At 44.8% G+C, this 24,779-nt stretch overlaps 1 protein-coding gene across 1 annotated transcript; it reads right to left on the reverse strand.

Moving 5' to 3' along the window:
- Nucleotides 1-1,754: 1,754 nt before the first annotated feature.
- ddi2 (DNA-damage inducible protein 2) lies at nucleotides 1,755-22,615 on the reverse strand. The gene is made up of 10 exons (XM_055659154.1): nucleotides 22,369-22,615; nucleotides 14,101-14,239; nucleotides 13,329-13,595; nucleotides 12,701-12,827; nucleotides 11,260-11,387; nucleotides 9,546-9,674; nucleotides 8,993-9,096; nucleotides 8,269-8,458; nucleotides 6,941-7,001; nucleotides 1,755-4,291 (listed from the first exon to the last, which is right to left on the reverse strand). Exons 1-9 carry the CDS (start codon nucleotides 22,504-22,506, stop codon nucleotides 6,985-6,987), a joined length of 1,239 nt encoding a protein of 412 aa, XP_055515129.1. The 5' UTR covers nucleotides 22,507-22,615; the 3' UTR covers nucleotides 1,755-4,291; nucleotides 6,941-6,984.
- Between the last annotated feature and the right edge of the window lie 2,164 nt (nucleotides 22,616-24,779).

The following is a 24,779-nucleotide window of genomic DNA, read 5'->3' on the forward strand; positions in this document are numbered from 1 at the left end:
GTGGCACAACAGTGGGCTGCCTCGTGTAAGTTGCCTTACAGTGCCAGAGACCTGGATTTGGTCCTGACTACGGGTGCTTGCCTCTACGTTCTCCCCGTGACCTGCATGGGTTCTCTCTGACATCTTCCGTTTCCTCCCACACGTACAGGTTTGTAGATTAATCGGCTTGGGATGAATGTAAAATTGTCCCTAGTGTGCGTAGGATAGTATTAGTGTGCGGGGATCGTTGGTCGATGCAGACTCAGTGGGCTGAAGGGCCTGTTTCCACGCTGTATCTCTAAACTAAACTCAGCAAGTCAGGCAGCATCTCTAGAGGACATGGATAGGAGACGTTTTGGATCGGGACCCTTCTTCAGCTTGTAGAAGGTGAAAAGTGAAGAATCCAAATGATAAAGCAAAAGAATTTGAGTATAGGAGCAGGGAGGTTCTACTACAGTTGTACAGGGTCTTGGTGAGACCACACCTGGAGTATTGCGTACAGTTTTGGTCTCCAAATCTAAGGAAGGACATTATTGCCATAGAGGGAGTGCAGAGAAGGTTCACCAGACTGATTCCTGGGATGTCAGGACTGTCTTATGAAGTAAGACTGGATAGACTTGGTTTATACTCTCTAGAATTTAGGAGATTGAGAGGGGATCTTATAGAAACTTACAAAATTCTTAAGGGGTTGGACAGGCTAGATGCAGGAAGATTGCTCCCGATGTTGGGGAAGTCCAGGACAAGGGGTCATAGCTTAAGGATTAGGGGGAAATCCTTTAAAACCGAGATGAGAAGAACCTTTTTCACACAGAGAGTGGTGAATCTCTGGAACTCTCTGCCACAGAGGGTAGTCGAGGCCACAGTTCATTGGCTATATTTAAGAGGGAGTTAGATGTGGCCCTTGTGGCTCAGGGGATCAGAGGGTATGGAGAGAAGGCAGGTATGGGATACTGAGTTGGATGATCAGCCAAAAACTCAGCGGGTGCAGCAGCATCTATGGAGTGTAGGAAATAGGCAACGTTTCGTCCCGAAACCCTTCGGGTTTCGACCCGAAACGTTGCCTATTTCCTTTGGGTTTCGGCCCTATTTGAGGCCAGTTCATTGGCTATATTTAAGAGGGAGTTAGATGTGGCCCTTGTGGCTAAGGGGATCAGAGGGTATGGAGAGAAGGCAGGTACGGGATACTGAGTTGGATGATTAGCCATGATCATATTGAATGGCGGTGCAGGCTCGAAGGGCCAAATGGCCTACTCCTGCACCTAATTTCTATGTTTCTATAAATCCGTTCGCTTTAATGATATTTGAAAAGAAAATTTGACAGAGGCCACCTGATTGATCTCAGGCATTTCCAGGCCCAGCCTGGGATCATGGTCTTTTTCCAAAGGCTAGTCCGCACTTTAACTACCACTACTGGCATTTTAGCGTTCAGAGGCAAGAAACAGGAACAGTTCAAGTTTCCAGCCTTCGTTAAGTTCAACCTTCAGCAAATACAAACCAGTATTTTGTTGGCAATCATTTTTATTTATTTGGTTAAAAAAAGGAAAAGAAAAAAGAGATCAGAGGTTGCAATAAGCAGCCGTTGAAGATTACAGCAACATCCCTCGTGGTGTTTAACCAAAAGAAAAAAATCAGAATATCTTCATCAAACAACTATAGCCAACTGCGAATACTGAATGTGCCTCATTTTCACAAGACCATTGCCCAGCGAAGGTGGTGTTGCTGACTCATTTGACAAAGGCTATAAAAGAGTAAAATAATTCTAAAAAACTCTGTACTAAGAGGGTGAAGTACATAAACTTTAATGGAGGAAACATGATAGGAATTTTCTATTTCTCCCTTTAATCAAATCAAACACCCAAACCTATAAATCCAATGTAGACATTTCCTGACCTTGCACGGATTTTAAAGTCTAACATGATTCCACCATGAATACTCTGCACACAAGTAAATCATCTTCCCAAGGATTTCAACGCAAAACTTCCCTCCTTTATCTTGCTGTTCCATCTTTGAAGACATTCAGTTAAAAAAAAAACTGTAGGCATTTGCAATTCTAAGTAGCGTTAGGTACAATATTTAAATATTAGGCGCTGTTTGGGTTATGGATACCCGTGGATATGCTGGAGTGGGTTAAATGAACCCAGGATGGCACAGAAAATGCTGCTATAACCTAAAACAGGTTTGTTGGAGATGATGAGAATCAGCTGTTAAAACTGGTTATTCCAATACTAAAAAAAGTGACTCTGATTAAACTTCCTTTGCTTCAATTAAAGATGCACCCATTTGACGACCCATGTGTCTGAACAGTTCCAGCTCGTTACTGCGCAACCGTTGCACATTGAATTCCTTCATGTCGGAACCACGATTCCTTTTGCCAGAAGCACCAGAAGTGCCAGATCTGTGTTTCCATGACAGCGGTCAAGAGCTTCCACTGCTTCCTGCCGAGTAAACCCCGATGTTCTTATTCGTTCAATGTTCGCTGCTGGGAAACTCAGGTTTGGTAAATCTGAAGGATGCCGTTCTACTGGACTGTCCAGAGAACGCCCGTCAGGCTGGATCGCGCTGGCCTCCACAGTCCCTTCACACATCATTGAATCAGCTGCAATCTCTGGACCGCAACCTTCATTGTGTGACCTCAAATGCATCTCAGTACCTTGAGAGATGGGACTACTTTTCCCCACAGCAGTGTCAGATGCATGCGCTAGGCTCTGTAATGATAGTTCTCGGGTCTCCATCAGTTCGTCAGTGGGGGAAACATCCATTTCATTAGTTAGATTTTTTGACACAAAAATACAGCCTCCATCCACGTCATTTGTTTTTGCTATCAGAATTTCCTCAGATTCATCATGTGACCCACAGATGGGCAGTTCTGTTGTAAACTGATTAGAATACTCTAAATTGTCTCTTACTGAAGACGTCTCAGAATCAGCAGTTAACATGGGTTTGTTTTCCGTTTGGGCTGCCGGCACTGCGTTAATACATACCTCACTCAAGGCATCGATCTCCGAACATTCTTTAGAGACTTGCATTAGTTGAACACTCTCCTCCTGATTTGTCGTGACTGACTGATTATTGTCCTCTAATTTGGCTGACAACTTCAAGGGAGTGTCCCGACGGGAGACCAACTCACGATGCAATTCAAATAAAGTGGCCACTGGAGATTGGTGGGAATCCAGCCGATCACATGCCCAAGTCGCACCCTGCTGCTCGCGAGACGTTTCAATCTCAGTAAACAAACGCGCCTCCTCTTGCTTTTTCTCAGCAACAAGAAGAGCTTCAGACTTCTCTCCCATGTCTCCATTTGTAAACTCAACAGGTCCATCCACCTGAGGTGTGCAGGAGTTTGGACTAAAACTATTTTCCTTAAATTCCTTTTCTGAAACAAGGACCTTTTCCCCGTGCCTGTTGGCGTGTGACTTTGTTGACGTCGCATATCCAAGATCTTCTCCGTGTTTTTCTGCAACGCTCACTATTCCAGGATCACAGGTTTCAGCGTTCCCAATTAAAGGATCATTTGATAATTTTTTACCGACCTCAGTTTCCTTTGTACTACTTGGATCATCTTCATCTATCCTGAGATCTATCTCAGTGGGTTCATTGACAGCCTCTGAGCCATGGATTTCCTCTCCAATTACACGGTGTGGCTGCACTTCAATGTACTGGGGACCATCAGTAGAGGATTCTTGGGCTGATGTGTCTTCTCCAACTGCATCAAACACAGAAGCATTATTTGATGGTGCAGTTTGAGAAAACCCGCCAACGTTTCTTAATAGTGGCTCCTCCAGATCCATTCTTTCTTGGTTTAGGTTTTGCAGTTGAGTTTGAGGTCTTAAATTTTGAAGAGTATGCTCTTCCTGCATATCGTACTTGTGTGAACACGGGTCAGTTAATATACGCTTTGGCAGAAATTCATTGCCAGTATCCGAACTTGGATGTTTCAGAGTGTGCTGTGGGCTGCTGTGGACATTTTCATATTGCGGCGTGTGCTTTCCTCCTAGTGAGGACTGAGAATTAGCAGACAGACCATCCGGAGACGGAGAAGTCAACAGATTATCTGAGGACCCTGAAGGTTTCAGGTATTCCGCCTCCGTTTCCATGCACTCTGGGTCCTGAAAGCTTTTTACATCTGAAAATTCAAGTTTGTTCTGGCTTTGTGGGGGAAGGTTAGCGGGGGCAGAAAGAGAATGGTCCAAGTGATATTGGGGTCGGGGGACTTGAGATAGGTCACTTCTCGTATCAGGAAGAGGATGATGAAGATGATGAGGTGCTGGTAATGAAGGACTCTCCAATGAGGTAGTTTTGCCGTTTTCTGTTCCTGAAACAAAAACAGAAAGTGGAACTCAGAATTACAGCCATGCTTAGATACATTGATACATAGGTGCAGGAGTCGAGGCCATTCGGCCCTTCGAGCCTGCACCGCCATTCAATATGATCATGGCTGATCATCCAACTCAGTATCCCGTTCCCTGCCTTCTCTCCATACCCCCCGATCCCTTTAGCCACAAGGGCCACATCTAACTCCATCTTAAATATAGCCAATGAACTGTGGCCTCAACTACCTTCTGTGGCAGAGAGTTCCAGAGATTCACCACTCTCTGTGGGGTGAATCTCACCTTATTCCAAATCACTATATAACCAAATTTCTCAATGTTATTTCTTGCTCAGCTGATGTTTCCCTTCATTATACATTTGGTGCTGGTTTGATAATATCAATGCCCAATTTTATGGATCACATTTTAATTCCCTTGGGTAAATCTCAGTGTAATCCTTTCAATGAAGAACAGCAGTTCAGTTCTAATCACTGGTAGACAAAAGTGCTGGAGAAACTCAGCAGGTGCAGCAGCAGCTATGTGGAGCGAAGGAAATAGGCAACGTTTCGGGCCGAAACCCTTCCGGGTTTCGGCCCGAAACGTTGCCTATTTCCAACGTGCCTATTTCCTTTGCTCCATAGATGCTGCTGCACCCGCTGAGTTTCTCCAGCACTTTTGTCTACCTTTGATTTTCCAGCATCTGCAGTTCCTTCTAATCACTCATAACACATAACTGGATTTCCTCCTGGTGCTCCAGCTTCCTCTCACATCCCAATGGCACGCGGATTTAAATGGCCTCTGTAAATTGCCCCGAGATGAGAGAGCGGGATAACATAACTAATGTGAAAGAGTGATCAATGGTTCTCGTGGGCTTGGTGGGCCAAAGGGCCTGTATCTTTCAATCAGTCTGCACCCTAGCGGCATAAACATTGAATTCTCCAATTTCCGGTAGCCCTTACTGTCTCCTCCCCTTCTCAGCTCTCCCTCAGCCCTCGGGCTCCTCCTCTTCCTTTTTCCTTTCTTCTCCCCCCCCACCCTACATCAGTCTGAAGAAGGGTTTTGGTCCGAAACGTTGCCTATTTCCATCGCTCCATAGATGCTGCTGCACCCGCTGAGTTTCTCCAGCACTTTTGTCTACCTCAAAAATAACAACATGGACTCCCTTCCCCATCGATCAGGAGAAAGTAACAAGTTCAAAAGCATTTTACAAAGTGAAATTATGGCCACATATAGCTGGCAAGCACCTCCACCCTGAACAGTGGAAGGACCTCCTTCTATGCTACGATTCTCGGACAACTGTAGAGTTAGCTGGGATGCTTGTAGGAAAACCAAATTAATTTGTTGATAAGGAATAGCCCTATTCAATTAGAAAGAGTAAAATATTGAAATGTTTATGCAGATATATTACCAGGCAGCTGTATTTCATGCCTCCCTAATGCTCTCGGCCACAGCTGATGCTGGAAATATTGGTGGAGAATAAACTACAATCCCACAGCCACTGGGAAGAGCAATGTGGAATCTCACCATCACCAGCCAAATACTTTCCATCGTAAATTAAAAAGTCCTTATATTAATGTAAATGATAGGTAATTCTACAATTCTGGATGACAAAACCCCATTTATGAGAAAGGGTGGCACGGTGGCGCAGCAGTAAAGTTGCCTCCTTACAACGCCAGAGACCTGGGTTCAATCCTGACTACAGATGCTGACTATATCGCAATTGTATGTTCTCCCTGTGACCTGCGTGGGTTTCCCCCGGGTGCTCCGGTTTCCACCCATACCTCAAAGACGTACAGGTCCGTAGGCTAATTGTAAATTGTCGCCAGTGTGTGTAGGATTGTGTTAGTGTGCGGGGATCGCTGGCCAGCGCGGACTTGGTGGGCCGAAGGGCCTGTTTCCACCCTGTATCTCTAAAGAGAAACAAAGCTGGCAGTTCTTTAATTTGTATGATATTTACATTACATGAGCAGCTACCCGCAGTAGTTCATCTTTCACTGAAAATAATAAAAGGGAAGTGTCACTGTGAAAGTAACCCCCCCCCCCCCTCCTCCTTTTAGCACAAAATGTTTTTTTAATGTTTTAACTAGTCAACGGAAAGGCAATACATGATTACAATCGAGCCATCCACAGTGTACAGATACATGATAAAGGGGATAATATTTAGTGTATGATAGAGCCAGTAAAGTCCAATCTAAGGCAGTTTGAGGGTCACTATTGAGGTATCTGGGACCCATGACAATAAACTCTCTTGGATCTAGATGGTAGTTCAGGGCAGCTGTCTAGTTGCGGAAAGATGGTGCAGTTACTGTTATCAGGCAACTGAACCATCCTACCCGATGTGAATATTTAAATGTTTAAGAAGGAACTGCAGATGCTGGAGAATCGAAGGTTACACAAAAAAGCTGGAGAAACTCAGCGGGTGCAGCAGCATCTATGGAGCGAAGGAAATAGGCAACGTTTCGGCCCGAAAACCCAAAGGAAATAGGTAACGTTTCGGGCCGAAACCCGGAAGGGTTTCGGCCCGAAACGTTGCCTATTTCCTTCGCTCCATAGATGATGCTGCTGCACCCGCTGAGTTTCTCCAGCTTTTTTGTGAATATTTAAATGTTCTACTGCGCTCTTACATTAGTCAAAAGTGACAGAATATTAAGTACCTGGACTGTAATCATCTTCAAGGGCAGCAAAAGTGCAACATGCATCAGTGACGTTGGTGTCCTGTTAGGATACAGAAAAGCAAAACCACACCACAACAGCAAACTCCATTAGTCAAATGAGGCATGCAACATGCATATAGAGTTACAAATCACCGCAGATATCAAACAGATTAATATTCCGCGCAAACACATCTTGACATTAATACACAATATAATATTAGCCATTGGTAGTCTCAGATTGAGGAGTTGGCAAGGTGGCTGGACTGATCAAAAAAATTGTACAAGAAACCGTCTCACTTTTCCCCTAGTAGATAATGTGAATGTAAGTGGATTTAACTGTAGAATGGCTTAATGTTCTACCCGAGTCTATGCATGGAGCCGAATAGCACAGAAGTGGGAAGAAGTCCAAGGTGATTTAATTAACAAGAATTCCGCTCTTGATCACTGTCTGGTATCCCCAGCCCTGTCATGCATATAGATTTCAAGTGAGAGCAGGGTAGGGCTCTGTTCTAATCCCAAATGTGGTTGGTCTCAGACATACACCTGCCATTTCTCGGACATCAGGTGTTGTCTGTGTGGAGTTTGCATGTTCTCACGTGGGCTTTCTGTCAGGTCCAAAGACGTGTTGTGGGTTTTGTAGGTTTGTGTAAATTGTCCCTATTGTGTAGGGAACCCGATACGAAGGTGAGATAACATAGAACTGGTGTAAATGTGAGATTGATGGTCAACAAGGACTCAGTGGGCTAAGGGCCCGTTTCCTTGCTGTATCTCTGAAACAATCTGGAAGTTGCCAGCTGCCATAGGATTGTGTCCAAGCAGTGTATACGAAGGTGGAGAAACACAAAGATTACACAGAAGATAGACACAAAATGCTGGAATAACTTAGAGGGACATGGAATATCTCGGGAGAGAAGGAATGGGAGACTTTTTCCATTCACCCATTCCTTCTCTCCAGAGATGCAGCCCGTCCCGCTAAGTTACTCCAGCATTTTGTGTCCATCATCGGTGTAAACGAGCATCTGCAGTTCTTTCCTACACAAACATCAGTGTGTGTGTGTGTGTGTGTGTGTGTGTGTGTGTGTGTGTGTGTGTGTGCGTGTGCGTGTGTGTGTGTGTGTGTGTGTGTGCGCGCGCGATTCGCCAAAGCATAAAATAATATTCTCTGCTTATGTTCCCGTTACTGAAAATGATGAGACTCAAGTGACCAGAACATCACCCAGAGTCCATTATATCAAACATCTACTGAAAATTAACTATATATGCATTTCAGCGGCTTGCAAATATTAAATTATTTTATATTGATTATAAAGCGGGCTTTTGAAAGTTACCGGATTCCTCTGCTGATCTGTGCAGGGCCTCAGCCAGCTCCTGATCCGCTAGTTCTTCGGGCTGAAGATCATCTCGTGGCATGCCGTATGCCATCCGGGCACAGTCTGGCAGTTCTGCTTCAGATAAGAAGCGTGTCTCTGTTCCTGTGGTGCCAATGACCAGCACGTTACGCTTCAGGTCGATGGAACACTGCCACGGAGCAGAAAGGGAGAGAGAGCAGAATATAAAACAATGTCAATTCAACTCGTTGTTCCAAAGAGCCAATAGAAAGATCTTCAGAATTGGTTTAGGTAGGAACTGCAGGAGCTGGTTTACACCAAACATAGTGTTGAAGAAGGAACTGCAGATGCTGGAAAATCGAAGGGGCCTCGACTCGAAACGTCACCCTTTCCTTCTCTCCCTTCACAATTAGTTTATCTCATTGTGCAATAAAATGGTGTCAGTACACAGGAGTATAAGATCAGCACGGGTAATTGGCCCCAGTGAATTTTAAGAAAATATGTTTAATAAACACTCCCGCGCTGAGCCTTGTGATGCTTGATGTGCTCTGTAAATGCAAGTTCCAGTTGTACAATTGTGCAAATGTGCCTAGTCGAGTAAAAGTCGTGGAATTATAGTCGCGGAACAGTGGTGCAATTCTACCTGCCATTTCCCAAACCCCTGCATAACCTCCTCTCTTAGAGAATTTATCTCTGTGACTTGGAAATGTTACTTGCCTCTTACCTGATGCCTTTTGAGCATGTCCAGTCCAAGCAACATATCCATCGGCTGATCTTCCAGTAGAGAGAAGGAGCAAGGGAGAAAGTCGCCTTCAATCTGAATCTGGGCTGTACAATACAATACACTACATCAAATAAAGAGACTGAGCTGAAAGCTAAACACAGCCTGACACAATTTATCATCTCTATTCCCATTCCATGCCCACAGTATTGTTGCCTAGGTATATGACTTGTTGGTTCAGACTTTTTGCCCACCGAGTCGGTGCCACCCAGCGTTCACCTCCGTACACCAACACTGCCTTGCACGCCAGGAACAATTTACAATTTTTACCAAAGCCAATTAACCAACAAACCTGTAGGTCTTTGGAGGGTAGCAGGAAACTGGAGCGCCCGGAAAAAACCCCATGCCGCACAGGGAGAACAATAAAACTCCGTACAGACAGCACCCGTAGTCAGGATCGAACCCAGGTCTTTGGCCTGGTGCTCTACTGCTGTACCACCACACTTCTGCTGTCAACTTGAATAATTCTGGTAATGATCACGGTATAACTACTCACCCAGGTGGACTCTGCCAATGATTTTTTGTGTTCCAACACCTTTCGCGATCCCCGCCCACCGTCTATCAACCAAGCGCATAATGTTGCACCTCTCCGCGCACGCCTGACTCATGATTGTCATCTGTGCCCCTGTGTTAGTGATAAAATACATTCATTAACACATCTGGCTCGCAATTCTGTCATCAGACATCTAAGCAAATAGAATGAGGAATCGTCCCCACCCTCTAAGTGTAATTCAACCATTCCAATGTCTTGCCTGGAGATTAGTGATGGTGAACAGATTTTCAATTGCATGGCTGTGCTTTGTAATAATAAATACTAATCATGTATTAATGTCTATATTGAGAATATCAGGACAAAGAATCAAGTGGACTCTGAAGAAGGGTCTCGGTCTGAAACATTACCTACTCCTTTTCTCCAGAGATGCTGTCTGACCCACTGAGTTATTCCAGCTTTTTGCGTCTATCTTCGACTTTTAATGGACTGTTTAGAGGATGTCTATATGTATATGGGACAGAAGTTTAGGGGTAATATGAGGGGGAACTTCTTTACGCAGAGAGTGGTGGCGGTGTGGAATGAGCTCCCAGTGGAAGTGGTGGAGGCAGGTTCATTAGTATCATTTAAAAATAAATTGGATAGGCATATGGATGAGAAGGGAATGGAGGGTTATGGTACGAATGCAGGCAGATGGGACTAAGGGGAAAAAATTTGTTCGGCATGGACTTGTAGGGCCGAGATGGCCTGTTTCCGTGCTGTAATTGTTATATGGTTATATGGGAGAGAAAGAATTGACTAACTTTGAACTAAAGTGTTTCAGAAAGAACTGCAGATGCTGGAAAAATCGAAGATAGACAAAAATGCTGGTGAAACTCAGCGGGTGAGGCCGCATCTATGGAGCGAAGGAATAGGTGACGTTTCGGGTCGAGACCCGAAACGTCACCTATTCCTTCGCTCCATAGATCCTGCCTCACCCGCTGAGTTTCTCCAGCATTTTTGTCTACCTTTGAACTAAGGTGTTGTCAAATGAAAAGATTTCATACAATTTTAAAACTGTTATTCAATTATGTATTTTACAATTTCATTACCTTATCAACTTGCTCTTCCCATCTGTTAAGGTGGACTATCACGAAGCATTTAATAATCACGGGAAAAGCTATAGCAATCTTGACAGATTGAAAGTTGGCTCACTGAACGCTGATTCCTACACGCCAGGTCCCAATACACCTGGTCTGAAGAAGGGTTTCGGCCCGAAACGTTGCCTATTTCCTTCGCTCCATAGATGCAAAGAGTTGAACAATCTCCACTATAGGAAATAGGTAACGTTTCGGGCCGAAACCCTTACGGGTTTCGGCCCGAAACGTCGCCTATTTCCTTCACTCCATAGATGCTGCTGCACCCGCTGAGTTTCTCCAGCACTTTTGTCTCACCTGGTTCTGTTTGCCAATGCTCCTTGGAAACTTACCTGGGCCTAGTTTCCTTGCGCTATCTTTACACTTACTCACTTCACTGGAAAATGTATTATTCTAAAGTGTAACATCTAAAAATAAAGTGACTTAGAAAAACATTCGGAGTATTAATACAATCACGTCCACTAGACTGGAAAATCTGACTGTTCCAGTACCTCAAGCATGCCAGATTAACAGAGTTTAACAGGATGACATTCATTGTGACAGGCGGTTCAGACATTTACAAGCAGCTTTACAAGTGAACTCACCTGAATCTACAAATGCTTTGACTGGGTTCCCATTAACCTTGCAATTGATGTAGAGCATTACCACCTGACCAAAGCTCTCCGGCGATTCTTCCATTGCAATTGTCATGTTCTCCTCGATGTTCTGCTGTCTACAATAGAAAGCCAGCATTAAGCCAATACTCCAGCCACAAGCCAAATCCAGTCGCTCCTCAAGCAGAATTTACTAGCCGAGAACATCTGCTGAGATCAATGACCATATAGAGTCACACAGCATAGAAACCGACCTGTCCCACGGAAATGATTTCCACGAGCCTTAACTCCATCCTATCCCCGCCTGGTCCAATTTCTCCCGACCTATGTCCAAGATACCTCACATGCCCTTCGAAGGTAGACAAAAATGCTGGAGAAACTCAGAGGGTGAGGAAGCATTTATGGAGCGAAGGAATAAGTCACGTTTTGGTCGAGACCCTTCTTCAGACTGATGTGGAGGGTGGGGGGGGGGGGGGGGGGGGAAGAGAAGAAAGGCGAGGCGGAGACAGTAGGCTGTGGGAGAGCTGGGGAGGAGAAGGAGGGAGAAAGCAAGGAGGAAGGAGGGAGAAAACTACATGAAATTGGAGGTCAATGTTCATTCAGCTGAGGTGTAAACTGCCCCAGCGAAATATGAGGTGCTGCTCCTCCAATTTGCGGTTGGACTCACTCTGGCCATGGAGGAGGCTCAGGACAGAAAGGTCGGATTCGGAATGGGAGGGGGAGATGAAGTGCTGAGCCACCGGGAGATCAGGTTGGTGAGTGCGGACCGAGCGGAGGTGTTGGGCGAAGTGATCGCCACGCCTGCGCTTGGTCTCACCTATGTAGAGCAGCTGACACCTAGAGCAGCTGGTGCAATAGATGAGGTTGGAGGAGGTGCAGGTGAACCTCTGCCTCACCTGGAAAGACTGCTTGGGTAAAAAAAGGTCACCAGCCCTTCGTCTCCCTTAATGACTTCCGCTTTCCGAGCCCCCACTCCATCTTTACGATGGACGTTCAGTCACTCTTTACCTCCATCCCCCACCAGGAAGGCCTCTGTTTCTTCCTCAACTGCAGAACCTTCCAATTTCCCTCTACTATCACTCTACTCCACCCAGCGGAGCTGGTCCTCACCCACAACAACTTCTCCTTTGATTCCTCCACCGCCTCAGGTGGAGGCAGGTGGAGGCAGGTTCTCTGGATGCTTTCAAAAGAGAGCTAGATAGGGCTCTTAAAAATGGTGGAGTCAGGGGTTATGGGGAGAAGGCAGGAACGGGGTACTGATTGTGGATGATCAGCCTTGATCACATTGAATAGCGGTGCTGGCTCGAAGGGCCGAATGGCCTACTCCTGCACCTATTTGTCTATTGTCAGACCAAAATCTATTGTTCTGCTATATACAGTGAAATACCAGGAGTGCGAAGCAGGAAAACCCAAGAGCTATATTGCAAAGTACCGGATGTCTTCCTCAATTTTGGCCTGTGCCTCCAGGTCAAAGGGGTCGGCATTCAGAAGTCGGATCCTCTCCTGCTCCCGACGTGCACGCTCCTGCTGCTGCTCTCGAAGAACCTTGGTAAACTTATCTACGGAGAGGAGAGACAAACCAAACTGAAAACTATTGCTTAGCCACTGAAACGCTGTATTTTATACATGAACTGTGGAGCAAAGAGGATCTATTTCAGCACTGTTTTATTTAGGGCTCAATACATCTGGGCAAATGGGAGAACTGCTGCAGCCTTGAGCCCTGGTGTCTTCGCGGAGTGCTCTGGTTTGGTCCCACAACCCAACGTTGTGCAGTTTGGTAGGTTAATTGGCTATTGGAATTTGCTCCTTGTGTGAATGGCAAATCTGGGGGAATCTTTATGGAAATGTGGGGAGAATAGAATGGGATTCTTGTAGGATTAGTACGGGCAGATAGATGCGTGATGACCGGCATGGACTCATTGGGCCAAATGGCCTGTTTCGACTACGAAGAGACAATGCCAAGAACAGAGTGAGGAAGACAATTAAAAAAATTGAATAGAAGTCACACAAACACAGAAGGGCGAACACCACAGATAACAAGACAGAATTTCCATATTCACCAACATCTCCACTAAGAAGTGCATCTGCTAATGGAGGGTTCCTTTCCTTCAACAGCGAAAGCTCATGTGGATTGGCCAGAAGCATGTCCCGGAGTAACGCTGGGTTATTTTCCAGACTGTGTGGAGGTGGCACAGCAGGAGCAGAAGCTGCAGAGGTGCTGGGAGTTGGCAGTGGTTGGGGCGCCTGTGATCTAGGAGTTGGCACTGGATTCCCGGGAGCCAGTGATCGAGGCACCGAGATACCACTGAAGTCAATCCTGGGAAGTCCTAATGGAGAAAGGAGAGAGAGAAGCATTTAGATTAAACAGTATAAAAACCATGTGTGAATCTTGACTGTGTTTATTCACTGCACTGAAAGACAGCATATTAATCAAAGCTGAGGAGCCACGTACACCTCTTGAACAGTAAAAACAAATGATTGTGAGCACAAACATTTTGTAAAGTAATATACGATAGGCTCCAACTAAAAGCTAGATTTCCCCCATGGGCATCTTCATCCTCTGGTTGCTGTAACACGGCAATGAACCCACCATTTTTTATGATTAATTGGCAAAATACAATAGGTAGACAAAACGTTGCCTATTTCCTTCGCTCCATAGATGCTGCTGCACCCGCTGAGTTTCTCCAGCATTTTTGTCTACCTATTGTATTTTGTTGGGATGGAGTGGGAGGGAGGGGAGGGGATTCGAAGTAGTAAATACAAGGTCTGAGAAGGGCAATGAATTGATAGGCAAAGTTACTAGTGATCCTATGTTCCTATAGGATCTCTCACCTGATACACCTGGAAGTGGTACATTAGACTGCACTGAATCTCTGTCCAACTGTCTCAACACCAATACATCGCCATCTTTGAGTCCGTACGCTTTCAGTGTCTTACGATCATCTGTTAATGGCCTCTCTGCAAAGATTATCTGAAACAGAAACAACACTCGGATTTAACACTAACACTCAGCACTGCAGATATCGTCTGTATAGAATGTTTACGTTCTCCCTGTGACCTGCGTGGGTTTTCTCAGAGATCTTCAGTTTCCCCCCCACACTCTAAAGACATACACGCTTGTAGGTTACTTGGCTTAGTAAGATTGTAAATTGACTCTAGTGTGTAGGATGGTGTTAATGTGCAGGTATCACTGCTCAGCGCGGACTTGGTGGGCCGAAGGGCCAGGTCTGTGTGCTGTATATCTGCACTAAATTAAACTAATGTTTGGTGATTCTACCATTGGCAGACTCTTCAGTCAGACAAAGTCTCATCTCCACCATAGTGTCAATTTCTTGACCAGTGAGAATGTAGGAGAGAAAAAGAAATCTGCAATTTATTTTTGAAATTCAAAGAAAATATTTTTTTGGAATTTTAATGATTTCCCTCTTCTCCTTGCTTCAACACGAAACAAAGAGATAGATTGTGCCCTCCCCAATGTGTCAAAATGATCACAATCAATGCAGATAAAGGAATCTTGAGCAACCAATTCGCCTATCGCCAAAACAGATCCACAGAAGACGCCATTACCGTAGCTCTCCACTCTGTGCTGAGCCATCTGGAGCAGGGGCAGAGCTACGTCCGGATGCTCTTTGTGGATTTTAGTTCAGCCTTTAATACAATCATTCCGGACATTCTCATTGGTAAACTGGTCACTCTCGGCCTCCCCACTGCCACATGTGCCTGGATAAAGGATTTCCTCACCAACCGGCCCCAGACTGTGAGACTCGGCCCCACACCTCTCCTCCACTCGCAGGTTGAGTACCGGTTCCCCACAGGGCTGTGTGCTAAGCCCCCTCTTATACTGTCTCTACACCTACGACTGTAGTCCGGCCCACAACAACAACCGCATCGTCAAATTTGCTGACGACACTACTGTGGTCGGACTTATTTCGAAGGGAGACGAGGCAGCCTACAGAGAGGAAGTCCTGAAGTTGACAACCTAGTGCTCAGAAAACAATCTGGCTCTGAACACCAGGAAAACAAAAGAGCTCATTGTCGACTTCAGGAGGCACAACACCGACTTAGCCCCCCTACACATCAACGGCGAGTGTGTGGAGAGGGTCAACACCTTCCGGTTTCTCGGCGTCCATATCGCTGCTGACATCTCCTGGACGGACAACACGACAGCGGTCATCAAGAAGGCTCAGCAGCGGCTGCACTTCCTGAGGGTCCTCAGGAAGCACAACCTGGACTCTATCCTGCTGCTGACCTTCTACCGCTCGTCCATCGAGAGCCTGCTGACATACTGCATTACAGCATGGTATGGCAGCTGCACCATGGCAGACAGGGAGAGGCTTCAGAGGGTAACCAGGACAGCGCAGAGGATCATTGGCTGCCCTCTCCCCTCCCTGATGGACATCTACACCTCCCGCTGCCTTAGCAGGGCAAAGAAGATCATCAAAGACAGCTCCCATCCTGCGTTTGGACTGTTCGACCTGCTGCCCTCTGGAAGGCGCTATAGGTGCATCAAATCCAGGACAAACAGACTCAGGAATAGTTGCTTTCCGAGAATTATATCTACTATAAATTCAAATTCACACATGCACTGACTACACCGCCCAACACGGACTTCCATCTGTATATATGTATATATGTATGTAGCGCCGCAGAATTTGTGCACCTATTCCCCCCCCCCCCCCCCCCCATCTCCCTTCTGTTTTTTGTTTTTTCTGTTTCTTGTTTTTTGTGCTAAATTGTATGTATGCACTGAGTACGAGCAGCTTTCAGTTTCACTGTACTTGTATAGTGACAATAAATGGCATATCTATATCTAAAACACAAAGTACAGGTTAAGCAACATCTGTGGAGGGAATGATGGTCCACTGTGGTGAATGATGGTCAGAGGGTGGTGAATCTGTGGAATTTGTTGCCACAGAAGGCTGTAGAGGTAAATCAGTGGATATTTTTACGGTAGAAATAGATAAGATTCTTGATTAGTACAGGTGTCAGAGGTTATGGGGAGAATGGGGTTAGGAGGGGGAGATAGATCAGCCATGATTGAATGGCAGAGTAGACTTGATGGGCTGAATGGTCTAATTCTATTCCTATTCCTTATAACAGGCAACATTTTGGGCTGGGACCATTCTTCAAACTGATTGTAGTTGGGGTGGATGGGGGAGAATTAAAGCTTAAAAAGAGGTGGGGGCGGGACAAAGCCAGGCAAGTGATAGGTGGATACAAGCAAGGGGGGGTTGTCTAAATTAAACTCTTGTCAAATGAACATTCACTTTGGTAGCCAAAAGTGCTGGAGAAACTCAGCGGGTGCAGCAGCATCTATGGAGCGAAGGAAGTAGGCAACGTTTTGGCCCGAAACATTGCCTATTTCCTTCGCTCCATAGATGCTGCTGCACCCGCTGAGTTTCTCCAGCACTTTTGTCTACCTTCGCTTTTCCAGCATCTGCAGTTCCTTCTTAAAGAACATTCACTTTGATTGGGTTGATTTCAAAGCCACGGCCTATGGGCACCATCTAAGGGTCTCCGTGACAGGGGCCACGTGATTTAAAAACATCCTGGGTAGGACTATCATTTCTTCAAAGCAAGGCCGTGCTTTCAATAATCAATTCAGGTTCTGAACATTCCTCCACAATTCAACTAAAGCACACAGGAGTTCAGCAGCCGACTATTGACAGTTGCGTTGTCGGCTGAACTGCACATTTTTGGCAGGATTGACGACCTACATTCTGCATTTTTTTCAAGATCACAGGCTGGTCTTTGTGGAGGGAATATGGAGCGGAGAGGAAAAAGGCTCAATGCACCAAAGCAACAATCTGAATACTTTGAAGTAGAAACTGTAACAGTTTCTCAATTCCAATATCTATGATATCATTCATTAAACAAAATTGTTGTTAATGAACTGAAATCTTGCACCAATTATACAATTTAGGTTACTTAAATTACATGCTCTCCATGAATAAAGAATGACTTACTTGGTCGAAGAAATATTAATGGACGCAACCGGTCTCATATCTTCATTGTGATGGGTTCAAATTTCCAGACTGGGTTTTTAAATATTAATTTTGAATATGCTCACAAACTCCGATAAAGGGAAAATGATAACTTTAATTACCAAGTTTGTATTTAGACAGTATTCTAAAAGTCAATCACAGACATTACATACAGTGCAACACACACAGTGACTGCATGGTGTGGGGAGGATGACATCCCAGTGAACAGGAGACTGTGACATGGATTAAATGGGAGGCTGCAGTGAGACTGACAGTCAGCAGCGGATGGGAGGGAGGATACCTGCGAGAGCTTACCATCTAACGGAGATGAGTGGCAGGACTAGAGGTGGCACTGCGTTTCAGAAAGTGACGTGTAACAGGGCAGGAAGCTGATTAGTACGTAGGGCCAGGTAAGAATTTCCACCAGTTTAACAGTTTGAGCGTGGGTTGGAGTAAGGTAGGGGACCAAGATCGGAGATTCTTAACCAGCAGGTGATGCCTGCAGCCTGCAAACCCATCCCCATGTCTCCCATGTACAGGGTATCCACTAGTCAGGCATTCATGACCCAGGGGAAGACCTGTAGGTCAGTCAGCCCCTCAGCCTGCTCTGCCATTCAATAAGACCATGGCCAATCCTATCATTCAGTATTACGTTCTTGCACATATTCATTTTGATGAATACAGTGTGGCCTTCCAGATGTAAGGAGGAATAGAGATGCATTGGAGTCAGTTCCATTAGGTTCATCACCTCTTCAGTGTAAAATGTCTTCTTATCTGTCCTGAATGGTTGACTCCCATTAATTTGGAACAGTGAGCTGGACGTTCCTACCAATTTCACATCTGCCCTGACTCGCTCCGTGAATATTTTGATACAAGGATACAGAGACAATTGGTTAGGCTCCTTCATGGAGGACACATTACCGCTACAGAAAGATACAGATATGTTAAATGAGTGCAAAAGTTTGGTATTCGCTATGATGTGAAGGTTAGAAATGCAGAATATTGTTTAAACGGACACTGAAGAATGTTGCTGTACAGAGTGTTCTGGGTATCCGTGTTCGTAAGATTTATTTAGCATTCTGGTAGAGCAAGTACGTAGGAACAGAATGTTGATCTTTAATGCAAGGGGACTGAGTATAAAAGTGAGCTTCTGGTAAAACTGTACAGGATGTTAATGAAGCCATGCATGAAGAACTAGATAAAGTTCTGGACTCTCTATTTAAGCAGGAATATAAATGTATTGGATACAGTTTTGTTGATTCCTGAGATGAGGTGGGTTACTTTCAAGGAAATGTTTACAATTTTAAGTAAACAGCAATTCTAGCATTATACAACTGACCCTTTCTATTTACATCTCGTTCTGATGGATTACCAGCAAGTTTTAACCATCCAGTTCTGCCACTATTCCCATTAGAACACAATTTGCTGGACAAACTCAGGAATTCTGGCAATTTCCATTTAGCAAAATTGCAGACAACGTTTCAGATCAGGATGTTTAAGAAGGAACTGCAGATGCTGCAAAATCGAAGGTAGACAAAAATGCTGGAGAAACTCTGCGGGTGAGGCAGCTTCTATGGAGGGAAGGAAAAAGGCAACGTTTCGGGTCAAGACCCTTCTTCAGACTCTTCAGATCAGGATCCTTGTTCAGACTGCACCAGCTGCACTTTCTTGCCTTGTTTAGACTCTCTTGTTATCCACTCAGTTACAGAGATTCCCATTGTTCTCTTCATCACAGCCTAAAATCTTTACCACAGCCTAAAATCTGTTTGTACTTTCACTTTTCTTAATTCTTTGTTCCACAAATGCTGCCTGCCATTAAACTAGCCCGTATTTATGGTATGATTTGCCTGAATAGCGTGTGCCACAGATGTTTTAATGGTAGCTGTGATTTTAAAAAATTACAATGTTAATTGGGTTTTTACAGGGTAGATGTTGAAGGGACATTTCCCCTTGTGGGAAAATCTAGTACTAGGAGGCATAGTTTCAAATGTAAGACTGCCCAATTTGTGGTATAAGAAATGGTGTTTGAATTTCTTCTGTTAGAAGATTACGATCTTTTGGAATTCTTTGTCCCAGGGATGTGAAGACAGAGTAATTTAACGTATTCAAGGCAGTGATAGATTTTTTTAACTGTAGCGGAATCAGGGATTATCATGAAGGAGGAAAGTAGAGCTGAGATCAAGGTCTAATCAGCCATGATCTAACTGAATGGCAGAGTAGTTTACTTCCTCCTGCTCCTATTTCACGTGCAAGCTGATTAGTAGGCCAAAACCTCAGGTCAATTAAGAGTCAAACTGGTCTTCTTTCATTTACTTGATTTAAATTGTGCCAAGGTTGATGTGTAGAGACAGCTGCAGTTATATCTCAGTTTGTAGCTGCAGATGGTTTCTATTGCAAGTTGGTGGAAGGAAAGAGCGGTAGAAGAGAAATGTAGCCGAATACTACAGCCAGGAATAGGAAAGTTGTTGTATCTATAGCACTGCTGCAAATATATATATATATATATACACACACACGAGGTTGTGGATATGCATTCATGAATGTAGGTGCATTTATAACTACATACAGAGTTTACGTATCAGGTATGCTGTCTGCACTCAGATACATATACTATATATCTAAAGTATAATATCTTAACAAAACTGAAGAACTATAGTTCATTAACAAACCATGCAACCTCAACAAAACTCAATCCAATGCATACCATTCTGAAGAAGGGTCCCTGCCCAAAACACCGGCCATCTATTCCCTCGACAGATGCTCCATGAGCCGCTCCATTCCTCCTGTATTTTGTGTTTTGCTATATGCTCTATTTGTGTATGCTTATAAGATTTGTGTTCACATGGTTTTAAATAATAAGGTTATTTCCTGTATAAATACTATCTAGGGGAGGTATATTTGTGTTTATCTATCAGTGGCTATCCATACACAGCCTATGGGTCTACACACACACACACACATTAGCTGAAGCATAACTGGAATCGAAGTTTATACTCCAGTTCATAACTCTGAATCTGTATTATGGAGCTGAGTTCAGAAAGAACTGCAGATGCTGGTAAAATCAAAGGTAGACATAAAATGCTGGAGAAACTCAGTGGGTGAAGCAGCATCTATGGAGAAAAGGAATTGGCTCGATATGGAAGTTTTAGTTTAGTTTAGATATAGCGCGGAAACAGGCCCTTCAACCCACCAAGTCCGCGCCGATCCCCGCGCACGTACACCATCATACACACACGGGGGGCAACGTACTATTTTATCAAAGCCAATTAACCTACAAACCTGTACGTCTTTAGAGCGTGGGAGGAAACCGGCACACGTTGTTAGGATCGTGCCCATGACTCTGGCGCTGTAAGGCAGCAAATCTACGGCTGCGCCACCGGTCAAGTCAATGGATATTTTTAAGGCAGAAATATGGTGGTAAATCTGTGGAATTCATTGTGACAGATGGCTGTGGAGGACAAGTCATTGGGTATTTTGAAGGCGGAGATTGATATGTTCAAGTTCAAGTGAGTCTATTGTCATGTGTCCCTGTATAGGACAATGAAATTCTTGCTTTGCTTCAGTACCCAGAACATAGTAGGCATTTACTACAAAACAGATAAGTGTATCCATATACCACGATATAAATATATACACACATGATTAGTACGGGTGGCCCATTTCCACTCCTGGAATTTATGAACCAGTGTGCCTGGATCATAGAAACATAGAAAATAGGTGCAGGAGTAGGCCATTCGGCCCTTCCAGCCTGCACCGCCATTCAAAATGATCATGGCTGATCATCCAACTCAGTATCCTGTACCTGCCATCTCTCCATACCCCTGATCCCTTTAGCCACAAGGGCCACATCTAACTCCCTCTTAAATATAGCCAATGAACTGGCCTCAACTACCTTCTGTGGCAGAGAGTTCCAGAGATTCACCACTCTGTGTGAAAAATGTTTTCCTCATCTCGGTCCTAAAAGATTTCCCCCTTATCCTTAAACTGTGACCCCTTGTTCTGGACTTCCCCAACATCGGGAACAATCTTCCTGCATTTAGCCTTTCCAACCCCTTAAGAATTTTGTACGTTTCTACAAGATCCCCCCCCTCAATCTTCTAAATTCTAGCGAGTAAAAGCCGAGTCTATCCAATTTTTCTTCATATGAATGTCCTGCCATCCCAGGAATCAGTCTGGAGAACCTTCTCTGTACTCCCTCTATGGCAAGAATGTCCTTCCTCAGATTAGGAGGAGACCAAAACTGTACGCAATACTCCAGGTGTGGTCTCACCAAGGCCCTGTACAACTGCAGTAGAACCTGTGTTATACTCAAGAAGGAACTGCAGATGCTGGAAAATCGAAGGTAGACACAAATGCTGGAGAAACTCAGCGGGTGCAGCAGACTTTGCCTCCATCACAGTGAGGATGTGTGCTTGGTGAACTCACTGTGGTGGATGTTTAATTTCTGTTTATTGTCTGTTTTGTTATTATTGATTCTGTGTATGACTGCAGGCAACATAATTTCGTTCAGACCAAAAGGTCTGAATGACAATAAAGGAATCTAATCTAATCTAATCAATGGATCGAAGGAAATATTCGGGCCGAAACCCTTCTTCAGACTGAACCTGCAATAGAACCTAGGGTACACAAAAATGCTGGAGAAACTCAGCGGGTGCAGCAGAATCTATGGATCGAAGGAAATATTCGGGCCGAAACCCTTCCTCAGACTGAACTGCAATAGAACCTAGGGTAGACAAAAATGCTGGAGAAACTCAGCGGGTGCAGCAGCATCAGATTCAGATCCAATTTTAATTGTCATTGTCAGTGTACAGTACAGAGACAACGAAATGCATCTATGGAGCGAAGGAAATATTCGGGCCGAAACCCTTCTTCAGACTGTTAAAGAGGGAACTGCAGATGCTGGAGAATCGAAGGTTACACAGAAAAGCTGGAGAAACTCAGCGGGTGCAGCAGCATCTATGGAGCGAAGGAAATAGGCAACGTTTCGGGCCGAAACCCTTCTTCAGTCTGAACTGCAATAGAACCTGCCTGCTCCTACACTCAAATCCTTTTGCTATGAACCAGTGTGCCTGGATCCTGGATCCTCAGCTTGTGGAGGCCCCTGACTTGGTCTCACCTGGCTCTCGGCGGCGGGGATGTTGCTCTCCATCTCGCAGAGCGCCCGGAAGGTGTTGAGCTGGAGGCCGCAGTCCACCTGCAGGGTGAAGGTGATCTCGCTCAGGTCGCGCCGCACACAGTACACGGTGAGCAACATGGCGGGCGGGCGGGCCGGCGGGCCGGCACCGACACTCCCTCAACACACACACACACCGGGCCCAGCCAAATCCCGGCCCCAGCAGCGCCTGGATAAACCTTCCTCCTCCTTCCCCTCACACACGGCGCCTTCTCCGTCCGCACCGCCCGCCCGCCCCAGCCTCACTCAACTCAGTCGCAAAAACGTCGCAAAGCAGCCGCCACACTGCCGCAAAGTAGCCGCCACACTGCCGCAAAGCAGCCGCCACACTGCCGCAAAGCAGCCGCCACACTGCCGCAAAGCCACACAGCACACACACACACACACACGTGTCTCAATGTGTCACAAAGACGCGCCATCTTGATGAGGGACTCGGGCAGAAGCCAAGTGGTGCTGGATGGATAGATGGATGGATTGGAGAAACTCAACATAATAATAATAAAAAAAATAATAATAATAATAATAAAAATAAATGGATGGATTGGAGAAACTCAGCATAATAATAGATAATAATAATAATAATAGAGATTTAGTGTGCAGCTTCCAACCGATGTAAAAGAAGAGTAAAATAAATAAATAAGCTGTGTGACGTGACCATCCGAGGGAGACAGTCCAGGGGGGGGGGCATCTATGTGGAGAGAAGGAAATAGGCAACGTTTCGGGCCGAAACCCTTCCGGGTTTCGGCCCGAAACGTTGCCTATTTCCTATAGTGATGATTGTTCAGCTCTTTGCATGGAGCGAAGGAAACGTTGCCTATTTCCTTCTCTCCATAGATGCTGCTCCACCCGCCGAGTTCCTCCAGCATTTCTGTCTACCTTCTACCACCACTCACTTGGTTCTTGGTTTCTTGGTCCTCCAAAATATTCCAAATGGAATTTATTTGTAACACTATTTGATACTGATTGACACTAGGCACTGGGATTATTAATTCTGCATTAAAACCACTCAAACATCATCAATCTATCAATTCGGGTATAGAAACATAGAAAATAGGTGCAGGAGTAGGCCATTCGGCCCTACGACCATTCAATATGATCATCCAACTGAGTATCCCATACCTGCCTTCTCTCCATACCCCCTGATCCCTTTAGCCATAAGGGCCACATCTAACTCCCTCTTAAATACTTTCATTAAATACTTAAATTCTTTCTTTGTGTTTATTGTTCAGTCATGAAAGTCCAGTGTTTTATTGTCATATGTACCAAGGGTCCTCCTGATTAAATTTTTTACTGAATGTAGAACTCGTTGTCACCTTTCCCTCAGCCAACAATGAAACATTCTACATTTTTCTTTGACAAAAGTCCCCTTTGATGTGTTTTCACACCTTACCCTTCCTTATCTCCATGTCTCCCTCTCCCCCGAGTCTGAGAAGAAGGGACCCAAAACATTACCCATTCCTTCTCTCCAAATATTCTGCCTGGCCCACTGAGTTACTCCAGCATTTTGTGTCTCTATCGACGATCTGACTGGATAGCATACAACAAAAAAAGTATTTCACTGTACCTCGGCACACGTGACAATAATAAACTAAACTAAATTGAATTACTTTTGAATTAATAATAAATTAAAACATTCAAATGTTTGGTTAGATTGAACCAAATAATTTTGAAAGCTGCCATCTGTGCAGAACAGCACTTGCTTTAACATGAATTTGCAGTTATGGACAGTAATGTTCTATCGATACGATACAACTTTATTCATTCTCGGAGGGAAATTAGTCTGGCAGCAGTCATAACACACAAGGTACACAAACTTTAAATAAAAGGTGAAAAAGACAAAAGCGACTTGGCTGGCTGCCGTGTGCACAGCACCTTCACTGGAACGAACAAATAAACAAACAGGCTTATCCCCTGGGCAGAGAATTCTAAAACTGTGCCCACCTCCCCTTCCCCCACACAGGGTCCCCCTTTGTTGTCACCGTCTCTCACGGCAGTCCTCCCACGCCAGGTCCTGCATTTCTCATGAATAAATAACATTTTGAAGCTTACGAGGCAAGTTCCAAAGTCTTCCCCTCATTATATTATTTCATAGTAACAAAAAGTATGAAGTAACAAAATTTCCCCCCCGTCTTGATACACTCTTGACTGTGTCTATTTGAAAAGTGAATTTGGCTTAGATTTAGTTATTCAGCACAGAAATTGACCCTTTAGTCCACCGATCTATGCTGACCATTTCCCCCCCCCCCCCCCCCCCCACATTTAATCCCATTTGTTTCCATTAGGACCTTCTATGCTTTTATTTAAGCTGTTCAGAAAACACACGCCATCACCCAATCATATTTAGTAGTGATTGT

The sequence above is a fragment of the Leucoraja erinacea genome, chromosome 30 (assembly GCF_028641065.1).
Source record: "Leucoraja erinacea ecotype New England chromosome 30, Leri_hhj_1, whole genome shotgun sequence".
Classification (NCBI taxonomy): Eukaryota; Metazoa; Chordata; class Chondrichthyes; order Rajiformes; family Rajidae; genus Leucoraja; species Leucoraja erinaceus.

Bases quoted from the DNA above. Each gene is read 5' to 3' on its own strand.
- ddi2 (XM_055659154.1), bottom strand. From the start codon at position 22,506: ATGTTGCTCACCGTGTACTGTGTGCGGCGCGACCTGAGCGAGATCACC. The intron at 14,240-22,368 runs GTGAGACCAAGT...TTTCTGTTTCAG, and splicing joins TCCCCGCCGCCGAGAGCCAG to ATAATCTTTGCAGAGAGGCC. The intron at 13,596-14,100 runs GTGAGAGATCCT...TTTCTCCATTAG, and splicing joins ACCACTTCCAGGTGTATCAG to GACTTCCCAGGATTGACTTC.